The 25,239-nt window shown below is 37.8% G+C and overlaps 3 protein-coding genes across 4 annotated transcripts; all 3 read left to right on the top strand.

The window, feature by feature from the left end:
* Positions 1-7,274: 7,274 nt before the first annotated feature.
* Positions 7,275-9,812, top strand: LOC115632098. The gene is made up of 3 exons (XM_030529084.1): positions 7,275-8,654; positions 8,718-9,410; positions 9,467-9,812. The coding sequence occupies exons 1-3, from the start codon at positions 7,351-7,353 to the stop codon at positions 9,804-9,806; spliced, it is 2,337 nt and encodes a 778-aa protein (XP_030384944.1). The 5' UTR covers positions 7,275-7,350; the 3' UTR covers positions 9,807-9,812.
* Positions 9,813-10,174: 362 nt separating this feature from the next.
* LOC115633980 lies at positions 10,175-12,767 on the top strand. The gene is made up of 3 exons (XM_030531501.1): positions 10,175-11,580; positions 11,644-12,336; positions 12,390-12,767. The coding sequence occupies exons 1-3, from the start codon at positions 10,238-10,240 to the stop codon at positions 12,730-12,732; spliced, it is 2,379 nt and encodes a 792-aa protein (XP_030387361.1). The 5' UTR covers positions 10,175-10,237; the 3' UTR covers positions 12,733-12,767.
* Positions 12,768-13,922: 1,155 nt separating this feature from the next.
* Positions 13,923-24,695, top strand: LOC115631968 (probable serine/threonine-protein kinase tsuA). 2 transcript variants are annotated; one of them, XM_030528868.1, is made up of 7 exons: positions 13,923-14,163; positions 16,691-17,362; positions 18,133-18,392; positions 19,765-19,834; positions 19,913-21,084; positions 22,195-22,873; positions 23,566-24,695. In XM_030528868.1, exons 2-7 carry the CDS (start codon positions 17,185-17,187, stop codon positions 23,730-23,732), a joined length of 2,526 nt encoding a protein of 841 aa, XP_030384728.1. In that variant the 5' UTR covers positions 13,923-14,163; positions 16,691-17,184; the 3' UTR covers positions 23,733-24,695. The 2 variants fall into 2 exon arrangements, with proteins under 2 accessions (XP_030384728.1, XP_030384718.1); XM_030528858.1 differs by having other exon boundaries at positions 19,765-19,837.
* Positions 24,696-25,239: the final 544 nt, after the last annotated feature.

Raw genomic sequence — 25,239 nt, 5'->3', positions numbered from 1 at the left:
ATATATTTTGCCTTTTTTCACGTTTTTAATATGCAGATTGGTTTTTACAGGGTACAAGTATTACTCAAAGCGTGAAGGTATACTAGTTAACTGCGAGTATACATGTAAAATGCGGAAAGGGACGTGGCGGCCACCACAAGGAATATATATCCTTGATCAGTATGGCAAAACGAGTAGATATAGTAATGACAATTTGATGTTATAAAGTTATTTAATTAATTTTTTCTTTTAATTCATTGAATACTTATTTATATATTGTTGTTAATGAGTGTGTGCAGGGAACAAAAGAGTTGGGCCTGCCTAACTCTAGCTTTTCATGCTTGTTTTTGTAATGAAATGTTTGTTGTGTATGTAAATAAAATGTATAATAATAAAAGCGCACTTGTAAATTATTGTTGTAAATATTCTGATTTTCCCTTGTAATTTATCGTGGAGCTATTTTATGTTAAGGTTTTTGCTGGCGATGGAGTTGAATTAAAATATATTTAATTTTAATATTCATTGAAAATGCTTCTATAGTGTGCATCCTATTAACTGTAAATTGAATGAACAATTCTGAAATTTTACTCGTATAAAATGAGCAAAAAGTATTGCATACTTTCGGGGCAAACTTAACTATATTATCTCTCTCAGCAAGAATGTGCTCTTGGTGGATGGATGAACTTTTTTTTTGGGAGTTGTCTGTAATATATATTTATGGACTGCTTAAAATATGCGAAACTCTACTGTGAAGGGCCATTGACCATAAGCAGCAGGTTTCAACGACTGAAAAAATAGTTAGCCCAACAAAAGAACAGCGTAGAGAATCAGCTTTATTAATTGAAAACTAACAAATAATACGCATGCAGCTGTGTCAACAACGTGCCAAAAGATAAACTGTACAGCTTCCGAGTGTGTGAAAGAGCTCTTTCCCCCTTTTCTGTTTTATGCATCGCTTAATGGTTGCTATGGCGTTTCCTTTATCAATAAAACTGCGGCGTAATCACGACTGCAGGCTACTTTTGACGTATTAAATGCTAAAAGCATTTTGTGTTGCCAATGAAAAGGTGGGCGACATTCACGGCTGTGTTTATCTCTGCGGCAATGATACGTAAACACTCGTACATATTTATAAATACATATATATATCAGGGTGGTTAAAAATGACAATATTCCAAATTTTACAATATAATGAAAATATAGCTATTTGATGAAGTTGAATAACACTATTTAGTAAATACATTTTTCAACATCAGTTATAATATAAAAACTGAATAATTTTAGGTTGTAGTGCTATGGCCTGAAATGGTAGATTGTTTTTTTTTTGCTTTTTAAAATAATAATAAATAATAAAACAAAAAAGTAGAATTAAATTTTACAATAAAGTGCAAAATACTTAAAATAAACTTAATTCTGATTTAATTTAAAAATGGTCGCCCTACCACATTCGTGTATACCTATTCACAAACCCTATATGGAGCAGATGCATCCACAAAAAAGCATCTCATGGCAGTGCGCTGTTGACACAACTCAGTGCAGATTTCACCGCTTGCCGTTTCATTTGCGCGTCTGTAAATGAAAATACACAGATGTCCCATTTGTATATATATATATATCTATATATCTATATACACATAATATGCATATTTATTTAACAGATATATGTAAGCTTATCAACTGTTGTGTTTTCATTTAAGTTGTTTACATAGCCGTTGTCATCCATTGTTGTTCTGCTCAAAATTACACAATGTGCATTTGTAATTGCATTTTATTTTCTCCCTTTTGATTGATTCGACATTTTGTTTTCCATTCTGATTTCGCAATGTCAAAATGGTCACTGTAATTTAATATCCAATTAGTATCATTTGCTGTTGATAAATACATATAAACAAGAAATGTAAAATTAAATGCAAAAATAATTAATTCTGCAACGTACAATACGTCTTGTCTTTCGTCCATTATATAGTATATTATAATGAAGAGTCTTAAAAGTAAAATCAACTATTATTGTTTATGTGGATCTATGTACACATGAGAACAATCAATCATTTAACAAGAATAAAATCCTAGTCGTAAAATAGTTAAGACAAATCAATTTACTTGTAGCGAAAGATCTAAATTTTCATTATTAGGCCTCCCCAGATAAACGTGCCAAGCCAAAATCTGTAAATGGGCGGCATTGGAAAGCAGGGCGAAGTCTACGGACGAAGATTACGGAAATTGAGGAAAAAGGACAATAAGCTGGCTTAGCAGATTTGTTGACGAAATTAGCAACTTTTGCGCAAGCCCGACAATGGACGTCCGGGCTATTTATTTTTGGCCATGTATTTTATTGTCAATCGCCAAAGTATTTGTCGACATTTGCACAGATTTATGCGCTATAAAAAAGGCACATATAGGCTGCAGGCCAAACGCTTTATGGCCGCTAATAAAAAACCCTTGACAAAAATGATACAATGAAAGCAAATATGGGTTCGTGGGAGGGGGACAGGATGTGGGGGCACCCAGAGATCGACGAGAGCATTGTTTACACATTTGTGTGGCAGATGCTTAATTTTTTATAGCACAACACAATAATTGCGGGCAAACATTAAATATTTGCCTCTGTGATGCAGTCCCATGCTAATTTTTATTGTGTCGCCACAAATGAAAAGTCAACACAACAAATGTGTGCATGAATGCGTGTGTGTGTGTGTGTGTGTGTGTGCGTGCTAAGCTCTTGTTTATTTGCCGAAGGTAATTGTGGGTGCGTTGCTTTGAAAAGTGGAGCTGATTAAATCCACCTGCACGCTTTCAAGCTTATTTGTTTATGTGCCTTCATTAATACGTGCGCTTGACCTTTTCGTTGTTATGCTGTTTATGCTGTTTGTTTATTTATTTGCTTTGCAAATCAACAGCTAAACTGCTTGGAGTTCTAACTGCACCCAAAGCCAAGCTCTTGACCATTAGCCATTTATTTGCATATTTGATGGGGCACGCATCATATGTTTGTTGGCCCCAAGGCCGACAATTGCGCCTTCTGCCGCTTTAATTGTGGCATCTGAATATTTTATAAGCTACAAGCACATTGCTATTCGTCGTATGCTCTACTCGTGTGTACCTACATAAATACACTCGAAAAAACGAATGCTACTCATCATTTAATTCAATTTAAATGGGTTCTAATTTGTTGTTTATTCATAAAATATATCCAACTTGATTAAACTGTCAAAATTTGTACGTAGTATGAAACGAGTTTAATAATAACATTTTGTATATACTCCTATGCTTTATGCAACTTTTTGGATACATAGTCATTATTTAAGTTTGCCTTCCCTATTGTGTATTTAAAATTTAAATAAATTTTTAGGCTTTTTGATTATAGTGCCGATAAAAAAATAAAATAACTTGAATAACTTTTCACTCTTAATGCGTTATTCTTTGCTATTACTTCTCTCACTGCATCTTCTTTAAATACCAGTATGTATATTTATCGTCTATATAAGTATTTATTTGCATAGAGACCAAGAAGCCGGTCACAAGTTTCGACCGCAGGTGCACCTAGCATGCACTTTAATAAACTTTTCATCTGAGTAATATAATGTCTACATAGTCTGCAGCTATAGAGAACAAGTGTTGCCTTGTTGCGTTACCGACCTGCTGCTCAGCTGCGCACTTTGGTGGAAATTCCTCCCGCATTTCAGCTTCATAATTGCCATGGAAACGATACGCTAGCTAGCTTTTGCATTTTGTCGCAAGTTCGCGTTGTTTTCGTTCGGCGTTGGTCCTTGGGCCTTGGCGCTTTTTGCCAGGGCCATCTTCCACTCCTCTGAGCGCGTTGTTGCTGTTGTTTTTAAATTGCTTTTAGTAATCTTTCATACTTTTTTCTACGCTTCAATGGGCGTTACTTTATTCCGCCGCTGGTATAATTGTTGGCGTTGGAGGTCGTAACGCGTTTTAGAATAAGTTTTTCGCTATTCTGCTCTGCTCTGCTCTGCTCTGCAGCTCGGTCGAGTGCATTTCATTTAACTTTTTTAAGAAAACTTTTGCGAATTGAAAAGTGCAAATGGTTTGTTCTTAAGTTTCTGTTCAATATGCGCCCTAATTGTGTTTCTAGTTAACACACGCACAGCTCTCCATTTCTTCCTTGTATATCTGTATCTGCCTCTATTAAAGCATTGGGGAATAGCAACTAAAATTATAATCAACTTAATAGCAATGCAGCCTGTTGTCACTAAAACCCGTTGTTGGTCAGAAATAATGAGTTCATTTGTGCGCATGTATTGTGTTAAATTTCAACTGCTTTCATATTGTTGTCACTCTTCTGCAAGTGCGCATTTTATGCAAACATATTATAACTATGTACATGCACGAACAAAAGCCAAAGTTTGTTTTCCAAACTTTTACGCAGTGCCTTTTTATGCGGAAAACTTTTTTATTTTCCTTTTCCCCATTTACTTGAGAGTATGTATATATTTGTATAAATTTAAACTTATCGTGCTGCCAAAAATGCAATTTTTTCTAAAATTAAAAAGTAGTCGAAAATTAGGAAATATAAAACGAGATCAAATCTATTAAAAGTGACAATCTCTTTGGTTAATTGATTATGAGCTCTATTTTTTTATAGGACGCATAAAAGTCATAAAATAAGATACATGCTATCTCTCTAAACTCTAGTTTTTGAACCGAATTTGAAATCCTGGCTTTTAAGCATAATTTCTATACCGAATAAATTTAAATTTAAACGACCATACTAAAGACGAATCCCACATTCAAAGGTTTAGGGTTTTAAAATATATTCAGCGCATTAGTTATTCCTGTTCTAATCATTAGCTGCCTGCCTCGGCCTCCATTGAAAAGATTTCTTTAAATTTAAATTGACTTTAGATTATAACTTAAAAACTTTCATACAGCGTAACGTTCTTGCAAAAATTTTATTTACACCAATGTGAAATAGTTGTTTCCATAGCGCCTATTAAAAGAATCTCACAAAATTAAATAACAAAAAGGTTACTAAACCATAGTTTTGTACAGAAAAGCCACAAAACCAAAACAATTTAAGCAAACACTGGAAGCCGCAAAGCCAATTTACAAGAAAAACTAAAAACTAAAGCACCTGTGTGGAAGACCCGAGGATATTCGATACAAGTTTGTTGTTGTGCGGTTATACAAGGGATAGGGGGATGGAAAACCATACGAGCAGAAAAGCAATATCAGAACTTGCTGGACACTAACAAAATCTAAATATTTGTTATTTAATTAAGAGCTAAAATTGCCAATGAATGCGGCAAGAGGCATCAAACACCCAAGGTGAATGATACTGTTGGGAAAATCAAAATTGAAAGAAACATTTTAGATGGAATTGCCACAAGCGTATTTGCATGTCCAAGTGGGTCTTCATGTAAACATGCTTGTCTGTACATGTGTGGTTGTGTGTATGTGTATTTACGTGTGTGTGTGTCTGTCATGGAAATTTGCATGAAGAAGCGTCGCTGTACGGGTGTCAAATTCATTTTAGCATTTTAAATATTTACACGTTGCACATTTGCATGTGCGATGCAGGTTTCTTAGAGCCATCAGATTAGGCCAAGATGACCTCGCTCGCCATGCTTAAATATGCCGCTTGTGAAGGCGCACAAAGGCCTCGGCTTTAGAATTTATAATTCATTCTCATTTCATTTGCATAATCTTGGTCGTATTACGTAACAAAGGAGCTCACACACACACACACAAAGGACTTGTCAAATTCTAAATATGAGTCACTTGATGGCTTCTGGCCAGCCGCCGAGCTTGGTCTATTTTAGTATTTACGCGATGAGACTTTAATTTCGAAACAAAAATAACCATTTAATATTTATGGCATAACTTTATGACACTGTGCTGGCATGAAAAAGGATTTGGGCTTTGCTAATAATAATGAAACACAATCAGTAATAAAATTAAACAAAAGCATTTGACACTTTTATTAAATTTTGTGCTGGCGAGCGCCATGCATAATTCATGGCCCTCAGTCCGAGGGCTCTGAAACAATTACTTAAGAGCTTTCCTTTGGTGGCATGGGATCATTTGCCTTTGCTTATATCCAAAGTCGTTTTAATTAAACTTAAATGCAAGGGAAACCCAAGAAACTCAAATACATAAAGGGTTCACTTTAATGTTGATAAATCATTCTCAAGCGCCTATAATAAATATAAATTCTACTTAATATGTGAGCAAAATAATCTCAGACTTACTGGTTATGCCTCATAGTGTGAGTGATTTCTTAAAATTATTTTCCCCTACTTACTATTTTGTATTCCTGTTGCCTTTCCCAGAAATGTCAACTCAAATATTCCGGCTACTCATACTCTCTAATACTTTAGTATTGCAGGCAATTGACATCTTTCATATGCCAGCCATCATTGATTTCCGTTTAGTTGGCTCGCTGGCTCGTTGTGGCATAAGTCGGAAATGAATCGATTGCGTTTATGCGATATTACGTCTTGTCTCTGCCATATGTCATGTGTCATATGTATGTGCCAACTGTTGAATGTTCTCCAGCACTTTCTTTGTGTGTGGGTGTGTGTTTGTTGTGTGCACAGTAAAATTTATGTCCATGAATATATTTTCATTTTGCCAGCTGAGTGCTGACAGGCATCTCACAGCACGGGTACTTATTGCATTTATGTACATGGATACTTCAATAAATTTTTACAGATATGGATAATTGTATTTATTGGCACAGGCTTGAGAATGTTTCAATAATGTAATATATATACTTTGGTTTATGGTCCTTATTCTCGCACTCTTAAAACATCCTTTAGGATGCCACCAATCCCTCTTAGTATTATTGTTTCCTCCACTACGACAAACTAAAAAATTTCTTGTCTCATGATTGTTGCTTAATTTAAACCAAAATTTAGAATGTTTGTGTCGATCCAATTATAAATATGAAAACATTAAAAAATAACTTCAAATTTGTACAACTAATTAATGGTCAGTCTGCTGGAATAGTTCAAGAATAGTTTAAAGAAAAATTAAAAGAATAAGGAGGATAGTTAACTGTAAAGTTTCCACAGTCTTTCAGCTTTCAAGACATACATTTATTTTTCCTTACTTTTTTGCATTTTTATTCATGTAAACAAGTGTAAAATATATATTCTAGTATTATAATCCCAATTAAACGACATGATGACATGATTAACGATCATGATGAACTAAATTAAATTATTTAAATCTTACAAGATTTGTATTTTTGTATTATCAACATTAACATACATACTTAGTAAGCAGTTATTTTTCTGTTACATACTCTACACAGTTTAATTTCACTAACACCACAAAATACACTACAAAAATATCTCACAAAATATCGAAATAAAAAAATATATACATATAAAACATATAAAAAAAATGGATCTGGATGAAGAAGACATCTACTGGCCTCCACAAAACACGAATACATTCGGCATACCAAATGAACCGGAACTGCTCAATGAGTATGAGCTGTACAAGCCTTCGAAGGGCACGCGCATGCTAATCAGCGAGCGAAATCGAGAGGCCTATGCGGAGGCTTTTATAGAAAATCAGCGTCTCGGTACTTTGGCGGACTTATGTGTGCGTATCTTGGCCAAGCGGGGAACGAGGAACATTGCCTTGCCCGTGCAGCAGGATCCACTGAAGCTGCGAATTCATTATGATTCAATCGATGTCGATTTACCTCTAAACAGGTGCTATTTTGTCGATGATTTACGATACTGGCAGCGGGTGGTACTGTCCAAGTCATCTGATAAGTCACTGCATCATAAAAAGATTCATGAATACGACTGGAGGGGCACGGGCCTTAGTATTAAGTTTATCGAGTTAGTCGAAGCTTGTCCTGCTGAGTTTTGGCCTGAAGCCAAAATGGCAAAGCTCGCTCGGAAAATACGGGATAGTGTTCGATCAATGCATATTAAACATTTGCAATCTCTCAAGGACTATTCCTTCGAACAGTATATACAAAGCGAGTCGGAAATTGATGTCACATCGGAAGAATCAGATGAGGTAATAATATCTAGCGATGAACCCGACACAGTTGAAGAGGAAGAGGAAGCCGAAGAAGAGCACGAAACAATACACAATGCGAGCAAAAGACCCTCGGCGACCCTTGGCTTAGTAAAATCGACGCACTCAGCTCAGTATCAAGAGAAACAACATGTCACAGGAAAGTCTGTTGGGCTTATGCCGGCGGTTGATGATTTGGATCAGGGTGACGACCTAGGTATTGACGAACGAACTATGGAACGTCGAAAAGCTCGATATGCTCGGAATGCACAAAGGCAGTTACTGAGGGATCTGCAGTTGCAAAAGAAAGAAGAGCATGATCGACGCCTGCGTCGCCGTTCTCTTTTGCGGAAGCCTCGTGTGGAGGAAACGGTAGTAAAAAAACGCAGGCGCAAGAAAAAAATCAGGGGTGTGTTTGATATTGAAGTAGAACCGGAGCCTGATGATGGCGAAGACAAAATTCCAGATAAGCGGAACAAGGAAAAGCTGTTACAACGCATCAAGCGTTACAATTATCCATCGGAGCATTGCCACCATATTGATTTGAGTTTTGTACGATGGTTCGACAATCTTGTATCATTCACTTTGGAGTTTCTGGGACCCCATATGGGTCTAGATTATCACAATCGGCATTTGAACTTCTCTTTAGATGACATAATACGTCTTTCAAAGTGAGTAATATATGTAAAATTGTATCGATCCAACTACTTATATCTACTTGTATGTTCGTTTAGGGGTCTGAGATCATTAGACAAGTTGAAAATTTTTCGATTGCGCAATAGCCGCATGGATAATATTAAATTACAGATCTTGGCACGCGCTTTGAAGAGCTTGGACACGATTGAAGTAATTGATCTCGGATTCGATCAGCTGTCTGATGATTGCGGAACCTCGTTGGGAACATTATTTGAAAACGAAAACTCCCTCAAAGTATTAGAATTGGAAAACAATCGGTTGAGCAAAGCCGCCATGGATTCCCTAGGTATTGCACTCAGTTTTTATGATCATCACAATTTGGAGTATCTGGGCTTGGCGCACAATCCTTTAGGAGATGAAGGACTGAGTGCCATATGCAGATACATCCTGGGAACTAATCATGTAGAAGAACTTAATCTGTCAGGCATCGATGCTACTAGGATAGCTGTGCAACGCTCAGTTGCCACATTGTTGAGAAATCATGAGCCACTACGTCGCTTACATATTGCGGCTATACCCTTGGATCCGCACCTTACAAAAGGCATTATTCGGGCCTTGGAGACCAATCACAAAGTTGTACATTTCGATTGCCGTGAGTGTGGCTTTGACAGTGATGAGGAGTTCGAAGCAGACCTTATAGTTCGACGTAACAACTTTGAGTTGGATAACACATATTTGGGCGATACTACCAAAACTGAGGAAGATATCATGGAGTACATTAATAATGTTAGGTAAGTAGAACGAAATTGCATGTCTTTATTTTTCTAAACGGCCTCATTATAAAAAGACATCCAATATTGCAAAAAGTTGAGAACAACATTTCGTGCCAAGATGAATGCATAAAAAATCGTCCTGATAAAACACCAAGTGAGCCTAGCGTGGAGGAAGAAGAGGTGGAGGAGGAGTACGATATATGGGCTGTGCTGGGGATCAAAGCAAGCTTGGCGCCCCATAAACCCGAACCGGAGCCAGAGCCGGAACCACCGCAAGTGGAGGAATCAGAGCTCGATTTGGGCCCCTTTGTGTATGACCCTAATTCTTTTGATATGGACCAGTTTAGAGAGTTCGTGAATAATCCAGGTCCAGAAAACCGTTTCGAATACTTCCAAAAGAATAAAGAACCCTAAAAAGGAGATTAAAACGGTATTTTCATTTACATTCAGTCTTATATTCGCTGCAAAAAATTGTCTTGGACAAAGTATCTACATATATCGGGAGGTTTTGCAGATCGAACGTTGTAGGTATGATCGGTATGATGTTCAGTTGAGTCAATGTCATGATGAAAAAGAAGGTTTGTCTGCGAGGAGCGGACATCGCGTCTTGATCATATAAATATATAGTATATGTATAATGTTCGGTGTACCATTCTTAATTGTGAGTTTTACAAACATGCACAACAAAACCAGTGTACAATTATACCTTTTCTTGAAGGTATCAAAGTACTTGTGTATTTAAAATCACATTTTCCAAACTTCTCATACACGCAGAATCTTTTTTTTCTATCACCACTAAATAAAACTAGCAACTACCATAACAAACATTGATTACATTACATGAAATGGATTTAGAGGAAGAGGATACATTCCTGCCCCCACAACACACGAATAAATTCGGTATACCAAATGAACCGGAACTGCTCAATGAGCATGAGCTGTACAAGCCTTCGAAGGGCACGCGCACGCTACTCAGCGAGCGGGATCGAGAGATATATGCGGAGGCTTTTATAGAAGACCCCCGCCTCTTAACTTTATCGAATTTATGTGTGCGTATCTTGGCCAAGCGGGGAACGAGGAACATTGCCTTGCCCGTGCAGCAGGATCTACTGAAGCTGCGAATTCATTATGATTCCATTGATGTTAACCTACCGCTCAAGCATTGCTACTTTGTGAAGGATGTGCGCTACTGGCAGCGGGTGGTACTGGCCAAGTCTTCAGATAAGTCCCTGCGACTCAAGAAGTTTCAAGAGTACGATTGGAGGGGCAAGGGTCTTAGTATTAAGTTTGCCGAGTTGGTCGAAGCTTGTCCTGCTGAGTTTTGGCCTGAAGCCAAAATGGCAAGGCTCGCTTGGAAAATACGGGACAGTGTTCGATCAATGCATATTAAACATTTGCAATCTCTCAAGGACTATTCCTTTGAACAGTATATACAAAGCGAGTCGGAAATTGATGTCACATCGGAAGAATCAGATGAGGTAATAATATCTAGCGATGAACCCGACACAGTTGAAGAGGAAGCCGAAGAAGAGCACGAAGATATTCCAGAGCCGGCGAAAGAAAACAAAACCAAACTCAAGGCGACAAAAAGAGTTTCAATTACGGGCTCCGTAAAATCTGCAAAATCGTCGCATTCAGTTCGTTATCAGGAGGAGCAGCGAAGTACAGAAAAGTCGGTCAGGCGTAGTAAAGAGGATAAGCATGTGGAAAAGAGTGATTATTTAGGATTTGGAGTTGATGAACGAACGATGGAACGTCGTAGAGCCCGCTATGCTCGGAATGAACAAAGGCAGTTACTGAGGGATCTGCAGTTGAAAAAGAAAGAAGAGCGTGAGCTACGCCGGCGTCGCCGATCTCTTTTACGGAAGCCTCCAGTGGTTGAGGAAATTTTTGTTAAGAAACGCAAGCTTAAGAAGAAAATCAAGGGGGTTCTAGATATTGAAGTAGAGCCGGAACCGGATGATGGCGAAGACAAAATTCCAGATAAGCGGAACAAGGAAAAGCTGTTACAACGCATCAAGCGCTACAATTATCCATCGGAGCATTGCCACCATATTGATTTGAGTTTTGTACGATGGTTCGACAATCTTGTATCATTCACTTTGGAATTTCTGGGACCCCATATGGGTCTAGATTATCACAATCGGCATTTGAACTTCTCTTTAGATGACATAATACGTCTTTCAAAGTGAGTAATATATGTAAAATTGTATCGATCCAACTACTTATATCTACTTGTATGTTCGTTTAGGGGTCTGAGATCATTAGACAAGTTGAAAATTTTTCGATTGCGCAATAGCCGCATGGATAATATGAAATTGCATATCTTGACGCGCGCTTTGAAGAATTTGGAGACGATTGAGGTAATTGATCTCGGATTCGACCAGCTGTCTGATGATTGCGGGACGTCGTTGGCAGCTTTATTCGAAAACGAAAGCTCCCTCAAAGCCTTGGAATTGGAAAACAACCGGCTAGGCATTAACGCAATGGATTCATTGGGTATTGCACTTAGATTTTATAATCATCATAGCTTGGAGTATCTGGGCTTGGCGCACAATCCTCTAGGAAGTGAAGGACTGAGTGCGATATTCAGACACATTATGGGAACCAAGCATGTACAAGAGTTAAATCTGTCAGGCATTAATGGCGACAAGATAGCTGTTCAACGTTCAGTTACTACTTTGTTGAGAAATCATGAGCCACTACGTCGCTTACATATTGCGGCTATTCCCTTTAATCCGATTCTTGGAAAGGGCATTATTCGGGCCTTGGTGTCAAATCACAAAGTTATACATTTCGATTGTCGTGAATGTGAATTTGAGAGTGATGAAGAGTTCGAAGCAGACCTTATAGTTCGACGTAACAACTTTGAGTTGGATAACACATATTTGGGCGATACTACAAAAACCGAGGAGGATATTATGGACTACATTAATAATATGAGGTAGGTAAAAAAGAAATACTGCAGCAACTGTTTTAAAATCTGCTTTATTGTAGACACCCAATATTGCAAAGAGTACATGAGCATATTATGTGCAGAGACGAATGCATTAAGTATCGACCTGACAAAACACCAAGTGAGATTAGTGTGAAAGAAGAAGAACCGGTGGAGGAGGAATACGATATTTGGGCAGTTCTAGGAATCAAAACAAGTTTGGCACCTCCAAAACCAGAACCGGAGCCAGAGCCGGAACCTCCAACAGTAGAGGAATCAGATCTTGATTTTGGTCCGTTTGTGTATGACCCTAATACGTTCGATATTGATCAGTTTAGAGAATTCGTTCACAATCCAGGTCCCGAAAATCGCTTTTATTATTTACAAAATAATAAAGAGCCCTAAGCTGGGTTGCTGTACATGGTGTTTTAAAAAGTAAACAGACTTCTAGAAAGCATTTCATAGCATTGGCTAAACTGGTTTACTTCAGGTATACGCTGCTAGAAAATGGCCGTAGTGACCAGAATATTTTCGTTTATTTCCATCCTATCTCTTATCTATTGAAAAATCAATTGACTTTGCTACAATTATTGTTTGTATTGTTTATTTTTTAAAAGTTTGGTTTACTTTAGAACTTGCCTAGAATTTGGTATGTTTGTATTGCCATCGATTGTAGAAGAATGTATAAACAAAATTCCCCACTTTTCCTGCACTAATGATAAAAACCGCCTTGAAACCTTAAGAATCGTAGGATACACATTTTTTAGCCAGCATTGTATGGAACTTAAATTAACAACAAAAATTAGGAGAAAAAACTGGCTACTGTGTTGACAGTTATCCCGACGTAAACACGCATTGTAATGTCTAACAAGCTTCACATTCGCATCACATGGCACGTCACTCAACATTGTTGACAGGCCAAGTTGTGTACGTTCAATATGTTTGTGTGACTTTGGTATTTACATATTAAGGTTTTTTCAAGTGTGTAGCAAAAATAAAATGTTTGCCTGAATTAAGCGCTTCACACATCCATTAAAGAGATGTGTGAAGCGCTTAATTTTCTAATCTATTAGCTATTAGGACTCCAGAAACTGGTAAAATGATCTTCTCAATTGCGAAAATTAAATCAAACTGCTCTTGCGGCTGCCTTTTGAGTGTCAAAACACGCAACTTTTGTTTCTGTAATCGAATTTTCGATGGCAATAAATTCCATGACATTTAATTCATTTTGATGTGCGTCCCAAAGGGAAATGCAATTTCGGCAGGAAGCGCAAAAATGGCTGCGCAAAACTGATTTGTTTAATACGATTTGCTTGGAGACTGATGTCGCCCGAACACGAAATGCAAGGCGATAGCTGTAACAGTGTATTAACAGCGCACTGTTAACGTCATGTTATATTCTCAGAGTGCGACGACACACGCTGTGTTTGATGCTTACTGAGAGCAAAAGCAATGGTCAAAGCCATTCATAAACAGCCGAAGAGAGCGGACACGAGAGAGCAATGATTGAGTTGTTGTTGGCGCCGAAGGAAGCTGTCTAAGGAATCTGTTGCCGTATACGTAATAAAAACGTGGCGCACAGCATCCACGAGCAACAGTAGCGGATGCAGCTTTCGATGAGCAAAACCAGCTCAACGGTTATTACGTAGCCGCTGTGTATGACAGACAAACGCCGACGATAGGCTGTTCTGCGTGAGAAGTTGTGCGTGAAGTGATAAAGCGCTACATTACTGTGGAAAAATTAATTGAAATGCTTTAAAAATGTATGTGCATGGCGATAATTAACATAAAATATATAATTATACAATTAGCTGGCCTGTGCGGGAAAGTGTGCGAGTAAGAGTGCGGAATGCAATTAATTAAATGTGTAAAGGGAAATGCAATAAGTGACGGCGCATTGTCTAAGTGGACAAAGCGGAAAAAATGCTTAAATTAATGAAGCATCATCCTCTTTATAATAATATACAACAATTAAAATGCAAAGCATTCATTTTTTTTTTTTTGCAGAATGTATATAATTGAGTATTATGCAAATTTGATTTAAAATTAATTTCCTTAATCAGTTGACTACCAGCAAGTGATGCGAAAATTGTCATAAATTGAATGAAATCAAATATTGCCCATACGCCACGCGGCTCTACCTAAGGGGAGTGAAAGGCAGCGTGGACAATTCGTTTATTAAAAGTTATGGCAATTGCTTTCGGCATTGCTTTGTTCCATGCCGCTATCAAACTGTCCTATGCAGCAGTGTATGTGTGTGTTTGTGTGTGTGTGTGTGTGTGTGTGTTTGCCTTTGTTTTTGCCATTGCTACTGCCATTGCCTATAGCAGCGCGCTAATTTCTCACACTTCAAACGTCTGGCAATTCCGTTTATGTCGGATGCTTTCATTTCGCCTCACGTTCTGATTTCCGCTCTTGCTATTTTTGCCATTTTTGTTTTGCCTTCCCTTTCTCGAATTGTTTGGCTCGAGTGTTTGCCTGTGTCTCTGGTTGTGAGCGCCATTTGTGTGTGTGTGTATATTTGTGTATTATTGTTTGCCTTTTCTGCCATAAATTAAGTACACTGACAGTGCATTTACCTCGCATTGTTTGCCGATAAACAGTTTATGCGAATTTAAGCCCGACATTAGGCGTAAGAACAAAAACAATCCTTTCAACGTACACTACGTGTCTTTGCACTCTCTTTTGGCTCCTCAAGCCTTTTATGTGCGTTTCCTTTTGCCATTTTTATGATTACTTAATGGCGTTTATTTCGTTATAATATATATATATATAAGTACTATATATAGTCGCAGGCTGGCAGGCACTTTTCTGTGAGCCGCTTAGAAATTGGCCACATCAAGCAGCTGACAAGGCGGTGCTCCTGATTTTGCGGTTCCCAAAGGCGCCGCTGCGGCTACTTTGCTAAGTCGTGTTGGCTTACGTAAGGAACGGCACGTTCATGGTGATGTGAAACACTTGTTGGCTGGATGGCTGCCTACCATTTCACAATTCTAGCACGTAGCATTGGCAAATCACAGTTGGGCGATTACCAACTTCGCAAATGAATTGAATATTGGAAATGAATGTGGGTAATAGCGGTAGTTGGCAATGTGTATGTGTTTTAGTATGTGTGTCTGTTACGCTAAAGTAAAAGTTACATTCAATAGCATTGCAGTAAATTAAACATGTGCAGAGTGGATTAGCATGGCTCACTGGATGTGATGCCTACTTATTGGCGCCAATAATCTGAATCTCCTTTGTATGGATGCCATTACTATTACATAGAGTTACATTCAATTTATTTGTTACAACATGGAAAACAGCAATAAGATAATGCATATTTTATTGTTTCCTAATACGAATATTTTGTTAGAGGATTAGTTTTGATTATTTCTCCTATACTCTTTTTATTCATCTGAAAACCGATTAAGCTTTGTGCAAATTACGTATTATATTCAACTGCGACCAAACTGGGTATGTAGATTCTGTTATTCCAGGCGCAGCACGAGTTTATTTTGTTTTTTGATATGCCTCCCCCTTTCTCCTCTAGCCAAGTCAGCGGCTTTATTCATCTTTGTATTCTTTTTGCTTTTGTTATGTCAAGCATTTTGTTATACGGACTTTTTCTGTTTTCTTTTAATTCAATTGTGTAAGATTGAAACAGGTTTCAGCTTGAGATAGCCCAAGGTAGGCTGGGTATTTCAGGGAATACATTTGGCTTTATAAAAGAGTTATCCCCACGTTGTACCGTATGTTTTGACTATCGCTCATGAAAAGGTTCTTATTTATTAGTGATCAAAGTCCTAGATAAAATATAGCCACTGTTGTTAAAAATACGTTTAAGATATGTTAAAATGTCTTGAATGGTGGTCTATGATGGTCGATTTTGCCTGGTTCCATAAGTTTTCTAGTAGCTTTCGAATTATCTTTAGAAATGCAAAATCTAGCATCAGCTCGCACAGGGGACATACATAAATAAGAAACGTCAAGGAAGTTATTAAAAGGCTTGAGCTGGATGTTTTTTAAGCGAACGCATATTGTATAGTGCTCATGATGAAGAATATTTTAAAGGACAAGCCCATTTCTTTGTTGACCTTTTCTATTTTCGAAAGATTAGTGACATAACTGTACCTTTAAGTCACTTTTTTTGCGTTGAGATTCCTAATCTTTAATATTTTTCTTACTCACTTAAATATATTATAGTAGACTTACTTTTGAAGAATATCAGTGCCTCCTTTGAATGCCAAGATTTGTCAGCTAATTAGTGGTTTCTTTTCTTTGTACTACATTTGAATTATAATTAGGCTTACCAGATAAATATTAAGTATAAATACAATTTAAAATTCAATTGAAAATCACAACTTTTTTGAAATAAACATAGAATTGTAGTCCTATTCTCTCAGCAGAAACTGCATACATCCAAGTGCATATATGAAAATCAAAGCATAAGCGAATGAAAATAGCGCGTATATTTAGTGTCAAGTGTTAAAATGAAAAGCACAAGTGCATGCTCCGAGAATAGAAACAGCAGTAGTTACGAGTACAACAACAAAAACATAGTGGACGTGCATACCAACAACAAGTACAACAACAATAGCAACAAGGATATCTGCAAAGTGTAAAGAAGAAATGCAACACTTGGCGAGCTTGGAGCGCAAAAATAAACAGCACTAAGCAACGACTTAAAACTAAACAAATCCGACTGGAAACGTCAGACCGTGTGAAGGAAGGTCGTTGAGTACACTGTGTGTGTGTGTGTGCGTGGGTGTGTGTGCTTATTTATCTGCTAAACAAACAAACCGAAAAAGACTGCAACTTGCAACGACAATAGGAAGAAAGGGAAATGTGCGCGTAAGCACGCGATTTTGTGCAATAATGTTATCCGAGAAGTCGAACAACAATTGCAGCAACAGCATTATTTGGATTATCTGCAATAACAATAGCATGAGCCGAAATCGAGGAAACAGTATGGCAAGCCAAAGTTCCTTGTGGTTTCATCTCTTCTTGATTTGCTGCTCCTGCCATATTCTGGGATTACTTCAGTTGGCTGCGGGTAAGTGACACTGTGATGCATTAGCATGTAATTTGATTTTGATTGTTACGCCAGCGCTTTATTGTGACACGAAATATGAAATTCATTTTACAGCGTTATTAAATCTGTATTATACAAATTGCAGCATCGCCCATTTTATGGACGAGCGCAAATTGTGTTTTTCACATTCCGCCATTTTATGCTATAATGAGCGCAGCCTTTTGATTTAATGACAACTGTCGTGGCAGGCGATTTATGTGAGCATTGCATAAAACGTCCAGGCATACCAGCACATCCACATCCCCATACACACACACACTCATGTACATTTAATCCTGCCTGTGATTTATGACCAGAAGTGAAGCTGCAAGGAGCGAGTGGTTGCCTTTTCATTTCATCTTCCTTTTTTTATGATAATTTATAAAATATGTAAGTATGAAAAGGCTGAGCGTTTGACTTTAGCATTTTATTGCGCAGCTGTTTTCATATATATTATATACATATATTACATCTTACGAGTATGTGTACACAAGTACATACATCAGCCGGGGAACAGCTTGTTGAAATGAATTCGTAAATGGCTATAAAGCACTTATAAATACATACATAAATACCTATATGCAGCTATAAGCAATCTCAGACACAAGTAGGCCAGGTTTATTTCCCTTATACCCTTGCCATTTTAAAACCCCTACAGTGATTACCGTAAACAAGCAGAAAACGCCAAAAGGCGAATCAATAACGGCTTATTTCCCACTTCTGCTCCTCCACACCTTCTTCTGTTACCACAGCCCTGCCGTTTGAATATTTCGACGAACACGATGATTTGAACTACGACTTGGATACGGTCCAATCTCAGGCCAAATACGACGCACACCTGCTATCTGAGCAAATGCTGAGCGATGCCGAGCTCGAGCAGAAGCCGGACACGGGCATTGGCACGACCGGCAGCAACAAGGAACAACAGCAGCAGGAGGAGGATAATATGGAACCACATAGCCGAGCGGCTGCCTGTTTTACAAATGGCCGAAAGTACACACATGGACAGAAGGTAGGGCACACAGATTATATATGTATATGTATACCAGTAGGTACGTATGCCGTATATAATATACACTCAGAAAAAATTAGAACGAAAATACTTGTATTACTCAGATCCGACTTGCATTTAACTGAAATAAAAATGCAATAATCTGAATGGTAGGGTTTCAGCGGCCTAATGGTAGGATTAAGAGATTTGAGTATATGGCATTTTTTTTATAGATAAGCATCATCCGTATTAGAAAAACAATATTATAAAAAGTTAAAGATTTCAACATCCAATGGCACAAATCACAATTTTCCAAATAAACACAAAAAATTCAAAAATCCGTACGAGGTTATTGGGCTTAGGATGAATGCTAGTAACATATAGATTCCAAATTAAACACAATTACTATATCTCAACAACAATCATTGTTCCGTACATTTCGATATTTAGATTTCTGCTGAGCTCACAGCTATATAGTATATCTAAAGGTTCTTAAATGTCTATTAAGCTTGGTTGTGTCTTGATTTTCATTCTTTTTAAAAGAAAATTTATTTAATAACAAACACATTATCTTTATTGTTATTTACTTTTGAGGAATTCATTCTGCAGACTGTTGAACGTAAGAATGAACTTATGAGTAAGCTCCATTCTTCGACTAAAGACTACAGATTAGCCTTCCACTGCTAATCAAAACTCATGTATTCATAAAAGTCATATTTTTGTGATTCTGCTCAAGTTTCCTACGTACAAATTCTGCACAGCCTTAACAAAATATGGCCAAAAAATTTGTAAAAACAAACTCGGAGGCTGACTTAAATTTGCTGGTATTTTTATTTGCTGTAAATGTTTGGTGAACCCCTTTGGTTTGACAACATTTGACAAGCATAAAACATTTTCGGCATTTGCCTTCAATATAATATTTTATGTGCTTGATTAACGTGCTTGATTGTTAGTAACAGCCAAGTTGATTCTAAAGAATATCAATCTAGCCTAATTATTACTTGTGTAAAACAATTTTAGAAATTCCAATTCAAATAAACTCGCAATGTTGTTGCTATGAACTCCCTACAATTAAATCACAAATACTACAAACATAAGCCGTTTATATCCGTTTTGCATTATAATTGGCTTCTTGACGACGCGACGATAAAGGCATGCATATGCAAACATAAATATCAATTTGTGAACGATAGACACTTGAAAAGCACTTTGGGCGCTCTTGTCAAGTGAATCCCTTGGCCCCGTATTTAGTTTCGGTTATATGGAAAGATTCGTTGTAAGCATTATTTTTTGGTTGTACGCCCGAAAAATGCTTGAAACTGTTTTTAACACACACCATACACGTATGTATTATATGCAAATTTCTATTACACGTTCTTTATTTTTTTGAAAGGTACGGCGCTGGGATCCGTGCGAGGTTTGTCTCTGCATGGACGGTGAAATATTTTGCTGGTGGGAGAAATGTGGTAAGTTTGGTAAACTCAAACCATCGTCTTGTCTTTATATACATGGACATTTTGCCGTCTATTTACATTGCACAGACAAGGCTAATGTAAGCACTGAAGCGAATGAGTACTCGGACCCGTACCGCTACGAGACCACGACAAAATCTTTCACAAAACTTTATAAAGCGCCAAGGAGAGTTGGGAAGCGGCATAAGCATCATAAGAATCAAAAGAATTTTAATGACTACCAAGTTTATCACAGCCACAAGCAAGCAGATTATAAAAAGGAACACATAAAGCAACTGAAACAAAAGAGCAACGCCAACAACTACAATAAAATCAAGGAACACAAACATACCGAGCTGCAGCAGCAACATCAAAACTTGCAACCAGTTACGGTGACGGAGGCAGTGGCAGCAACAACAGAGGAAGTTGAAGTCTCGGCAGCCGCGACTGCGACGGCAGCGCGTGTTAATCAGGCTGCCAAGGAAATGCATTATCAGCAGCAGCAACAGCAGGAGCAGGAGCAGCAGCAACATTTGCAACAACTTCATGAGCAGCAATTGGAACGCACACACCAACACCACCAGCAACAACATGCACACACACATCCATCCCATTCGTCGCATGCGTCCAGCAAGATATTAAATTTCCCCGAAAACTTGCCCTCCCTGCTCTATTATGACTACAAAACCGAAGAGCATGAGCATCATCAGCACCAACATCATCAGCAGCACTTACTTCACCAGCAGCAGCGACTGCAGCAGCAGCAACAACAGCAACAGCAACAACAAGAAGCCTTAGTACTGCACCGGCAACCACAAGGGCCTGGGTCCATTGTGACGTCAGCAGACCCACCCACAGCTTCTCGACAACGTGCACTTGAAGCAGGCGTTGAACTCAGCAGCAGCAGCCGCAATAGCTTTGATGATGCGGAAACTGACAGCGATATTTTGCCCGAGCCACCAACGAAGCGTCCGAAGGCAACAAGGACGACAACTAAGACGGCAACAACAACAACAACAATGAGCATGGCCAAGGCGTTGATGACATCGTCAGCATCCTCGTCGTTGTCGTCATCGCTGTCAGTGTTGACAACAGAAAGCCCGGCAGCACCAATTCCAGAAACAATGGCGGCGAAAGTTACGGTGAAGGAAACCGGCAAGCAGGCGTCAGCTGACAAGTCAAATGAAATGCCACAGGAACCCATGGCAACAGGCCCGGACACGGACAAGCCAGGGGACATAAATACAGCCATGCACAAAAATGTGAGTAACCGCAGCTGTATGCACATCTATTGTGTATGCTCGCCTATATTTTGTTCCAAGCCCACAGTCGAACCCAAAAGCAGTTTCCAACTGCAACTGAAAATGGAACTGACACTACGAAACTACGCTTTACAGAGCTGTACGGTCTAGCTACATTTATAAGAGTTGCTGTGATATAAGCATAGTTCTAGTAACTAACATTTCCGGTGGTAATTACAACTAATTCTGTTTTTACACGGTTTTGATTTAACGCGGTTTTATAATTAAAAATTTTATATATGGTTGCACGACTTTATTCCATTTAGCACGATTCAAAATAACATATGATCAACGTCTTTTTACACGACTTTTTCCAATGTACCGTGTAAAAACAAAATTAGGTGTAAAATGGATCCAGAGTTAGCTAATATTTCTCGCATTCGCTCTGACTTAGTTTATATTCTACATCAGACTCTATAATGTTCCACATAAAAGTATAAGCTTCTTTTCTCAAGTTCTGCTCAAATAGAAATGTGTCTTAGGGCCGCAGTAAAATGTAATTAAGTCAAGCTCATATTAAGCGCTTAGCTTCAACTATTTGGGGCACATCAGAATCACTCTGTTCCTCATGGATTTTACTTGGATTTTAATCCTAAGTTACAAGCAGTCCAAATACAATGATGTGTATCGCTTTAAAAATAAACTCTTTTTGCAAGTTGGCTTGCATACCGCATATACACCTTCGTCTAGTCTAGTTCACAGCAATGCGATACAACAATTCGTAGTATATCTAGTACAGTATTATAGCATAGTGTAATTTATTTGCGCTGCTCCGAGCCAATTCAACGCCAGCTCGGTCAAAAGCTCTGCAAGTGGATACAATTAAGTTGCTGGCATTTTTGTTATGTTTTTAGACTTGCCCTTTATAGCTATGTGGCTGGGTTTCCAATTGAATTTTTCATGCTTCAGCTAATTTATTATTTATATGCTTTTAACGTTTATGAAGGCTGTGTCGTATAATTTATGAATCTCAAAGTTTATCAAGTGCATTAAAATGCTATTTGGTTGGGTTATTTTCTGTGTGGGTTGAAAACTTAATAGAATCGTTAATATATTTTATGTATTGTGTAGCAACATAATATTGAAGAGCATGATCGCGAGATGGAGGAGCTTGACGATGCATTCCATCGCTGGTTAACATCGACGGAACTCAATGTTGACAGTGAGAACACAAACACGCTGGACGATAACCTGACAGCCAGCGAACAGGAAACATCAGCATCAACAATAATCGATGATGTCGGCAGCAACCAGGGTGGAAGCAAGAGTAACAATATTACAGAAGCAAATGTCACTGCACATGCTGATACGCCGGCGGATGGGCAGGACACGGGTCACAAGGATACTGGCTATGGCAATAGCATCGGCATCGGGAACGGCAACACCAACACCAACAATATTGCAGACAATGCCGATGCCGTGTTCTTTCGCAGCTCCTACAACGATTACAGCAGCGAATTCAATGGCAGCGTCGTGAACATTGACATAACACTAACAGCAGTCGATGTCCATCCCCAGCACTTGCATCAGCAACCGAAGCAAGCGCCAGAATCAACTCAAATGCTGGCCAAGGTGGTGCAAGCCGATTTAATTGCGAATGACAACAAAACAGCAACAGCAACAGAACCGCCAACGTTACATGCGAACCAAGAGCAACAACAGCAACAGCCACCCTATATGCTGACAAGCATTATAACAACAGATACAACAACATCGCCGGTGCCAACGGAGCGTATGTGCAATGTTCTGGGTAAGTTGCAGGCGACATTGGGATAAAAGCCTAAAAGCTTTGCGTTTCCTTAAAACGTATGGTAGTTGCTCAGAATGTTCAGATTTCGGTATATTTCAATCTTTGTTTTATAATTGCGGGGCATAACAGCAATACTAACACTTGGGAAAACCCATTACTTTATTAATCCATCGTTTAAAATATCAAAATAGTACCAAATGAATTAGTAGACTTAAAGGAAGAGTATTATATTATTAGGTTTCTTTTAAACTAGTATTTTGTATTATTCTTGTATTTTATTTGTATTATTACGCTATTTATATTTATTAATTAAATCAAGACCAAATTTGTTTATTGGTCTTTAAGTTAAAGTCTATATCGAATTGCCAGATTGACATTCTTTTATTTGATTATATTTTAGAGATAGTAAATCGAGTAATAAATTCGACTAATTACAATAAAGGTTTGTTTTTAGTTAATTCTATTCACAACGTTTTTTATTGAAAGGTTCTGTTTTGAACATCTTTTCCCCGTCTAAGCACCACAGCTTAAAACATGAATATGTAAAATATTTCTAGCTTTTAATTGTTTTCTATTATTTTTAAAATTTGTGAAATTATTGTGGACTTTATCCCATAGTGGGCCCAAAAGTTTGCACAACAACCCTAATCCATTGTAATGGCCATGGTTCGTCGCTGGTTTTCTCGTTGCAGGCAAATTGTACAAAATTGGCGACATTCTGCCACAGGACACCGGAAACTGTTTGCAATGCATTTGCACGGATGCCGTCACGCCTGATGAGCAGCCCAGCGTGACCTGCAGCCCTCACAATTGCCCGCCGCTCGTCCTCCCCGATCTATTCGATGCGACTGGTTACTGAGGTTACGGGTTTGTGCTGTAAGTTGCATGGCCGTCTAAATTGGGATTCAAACAACATTTTGGTCGCGGCTATCTTCCATTGACGAGCTGATAAGTGTGAACAATTGAAATTCGAATGGAATGGAATGCGAATGCAAAAACAGCTTTCAGAACTGGACATTATTGTTTTACTCTCCAACTCTATTACAACGGCAGCACATATGTATACACATATATGTGAAATATGGAACTATATGACCTACATATTTAAAACAAAACAATATACATATAGCCCTACACACAACTCTTGAGCAAATCTCACAATTATACATACATATACATATGGATTTCAATGTAAAGCCCTCCCTATCATGAGTCAGTGCACTCAATAAAACAAATAACTACATACGAGTACATATATAGTGAACAAAACAAACCAAACATATTTACGCATCTATATGCATATTTATTGAGCTGGGCATAATGCAGGCGCGAGGATAAGAGAGAGCAAACTTTAGTTTTTAAGCTGAATGTTTATGAATTTTACAATTTACAAAAGATGTTAAAATAAATGTGAATGATTGAAAAATGAAAGAATTATCAGCACATTGAGATGAAATGTGTCCCAAATCGAGCGTCAAACAACCCCAAATATCTAACCTTTACCTTCCATTCGCTAGAGGTCAACCAGAATGTAATAAATGTATACACCAGTAGAACTTTTAAAGAATTTATAGATGTACTTACCAACTACATACAAGAAGGAAACTAAAGATTTTTCACTGTGAAAACCTTACAACTCTCAACAAAACCACAATAAATGCAGTCGTTTTTGTTTTGAAAATTCATTTAGACATTTACTTCAAACGTTCATGACTGAAGTGGTGGCATAAAGTGGCAAAAAGTTCGTCACATACATACATATACATATATTTCTATATAAAAGTAAATCAGTGTATTTGTAAGCAACTAATTCTATAACGAAAAAAACTGAACAATGACAAATAATATAATGATATATATGTGTTTATTATTTTCAAATAGCTTAAGAAATCTGTATTGATTTAATTCATTTTGCGTATATCCCCATATTGATGATGTATTGCATATGAAATGAATTCATTTAACCATATATGTTAAATATATTTATGCTTCTTCTTTGTAGTTCATAGACAATACGTAATCATTTAAAACAATTTCATATACATATGCGATTTGTTTTTGTAATGCTGAAAAGGCTAAGGAAGACACCATATCTTGTAGAAATAAAAATTGTAAAGGAACAAAAACATTTAGTTTTAGACATTGGCGTAGTCTTAAATAAGTTAACATGTCGTTGCTCCTAAAGAAAATGGAGTAGAGCAGATTTTTGAATGCAGTTCTACCTTTCTATAGAGGAGTGACGATATGTGTGCGTGTGTGTGTGCATCATACATATGTTTGTATGTGCTATCAAAATGATGCAATCATTTACGATTTTTACAAGCATTTCATTTCAAATTCTGACCTTTTTTTGTACTACTTAAAGA

Source organism: Scaptodrosophila lebanonensis, unplaced genomic scaffold (genome assembly GCF_003285725.1).
Source record: "Scaptodrosophila lebanonensis strain 11010-0011.00,11010-0021.00 unplaced genomic scaffold, SlebRS2 tig00000001-arrow-pilon, whole genome shotgun sequence".
NCBI classification, from domain to species: Eukaryota; Metazoa; Arthropoda; class Insecta; order Diptera; family Drosophilidae; genus Scaptodrosophila; species Scaptodrosophila lebanonensis.
This window is presented reverse-complemented; position numbering and strand designations above follow the sequence as displayed.

What these genes read in the sequence shown, in the direction of transcription:
- LOC115631968 (XM_030528858.1), top strand. Translation starts at nt 17,185, where the DNA reads ATGTTATCCGAGAAGTCGAACAACAATTGCAGCAACAGCATTATTTGG. An exon ending in ATTACTTCAGTTGGCTGCGG is followed by an intron (nt 17,363 to 18,132) that starts GTAAGTGACACT and finishes CTGTTACCACAG; the next exon opens with CCCTGCCGTTTGAATATTTC. An exon ending in GCGTATGTGCAATGTTCTGG is followed by an intron (nt 22,874 to 23,565) that starts GTAAGTTGCAGG and finishes TTCTCGTTGCAG; the next exon opens with GCAAATTGTACAAAATTGGC.
- LOC115633980 (XM_030531501.1), top strand. Translation starts at nt 10,238, where the DNA reads ATGGATTTAGAGGAAGAGGATACATTCCTGCCCCCACAACACACGAAT. An exon ending in GACATAATACGTCTTTCAAA is followed by an intron (nt 11,581 to 11,643) that starts GTGAGTAATATA and finishes ATGTTCGTTTAG; the next exon opens with GGGTCTGAGATCATTAGACA. An exon ending in GACTACATTAATAATATGAG is followed by an intron (nt 12,337 to 12,389) that starts GTAGGTAAAAAA and finishes GCTTTATTGTAG; the next exon opens with ACACCCAATATTGCAAAGAG.
- LOC115632098 (XM_030529084.1), top strand. Translation starts at nt 7,351, where the DNA reads ATGGATCTGGATGAAGAAGACATCTACTGGCCTCCACAAAACACGAAT. An exon ending in GACATAATACGTCTTTCAAA is followed by an intron (nt 8,655 to 8,717) that starts GTGAGTAATATA and finishes ATGTTCGTTTAG; the next exon opens with GGGTCTGAGATCATTAGACA. An exon ending in GAGTACATTAATAATGTTAG is followed by an intron (nt 9,411 to 9,466) that starts GTAAGTAGAACG and finishes CATTATAAAAAG; the next exon opens with ACATCCAATATTGCAAAAAG.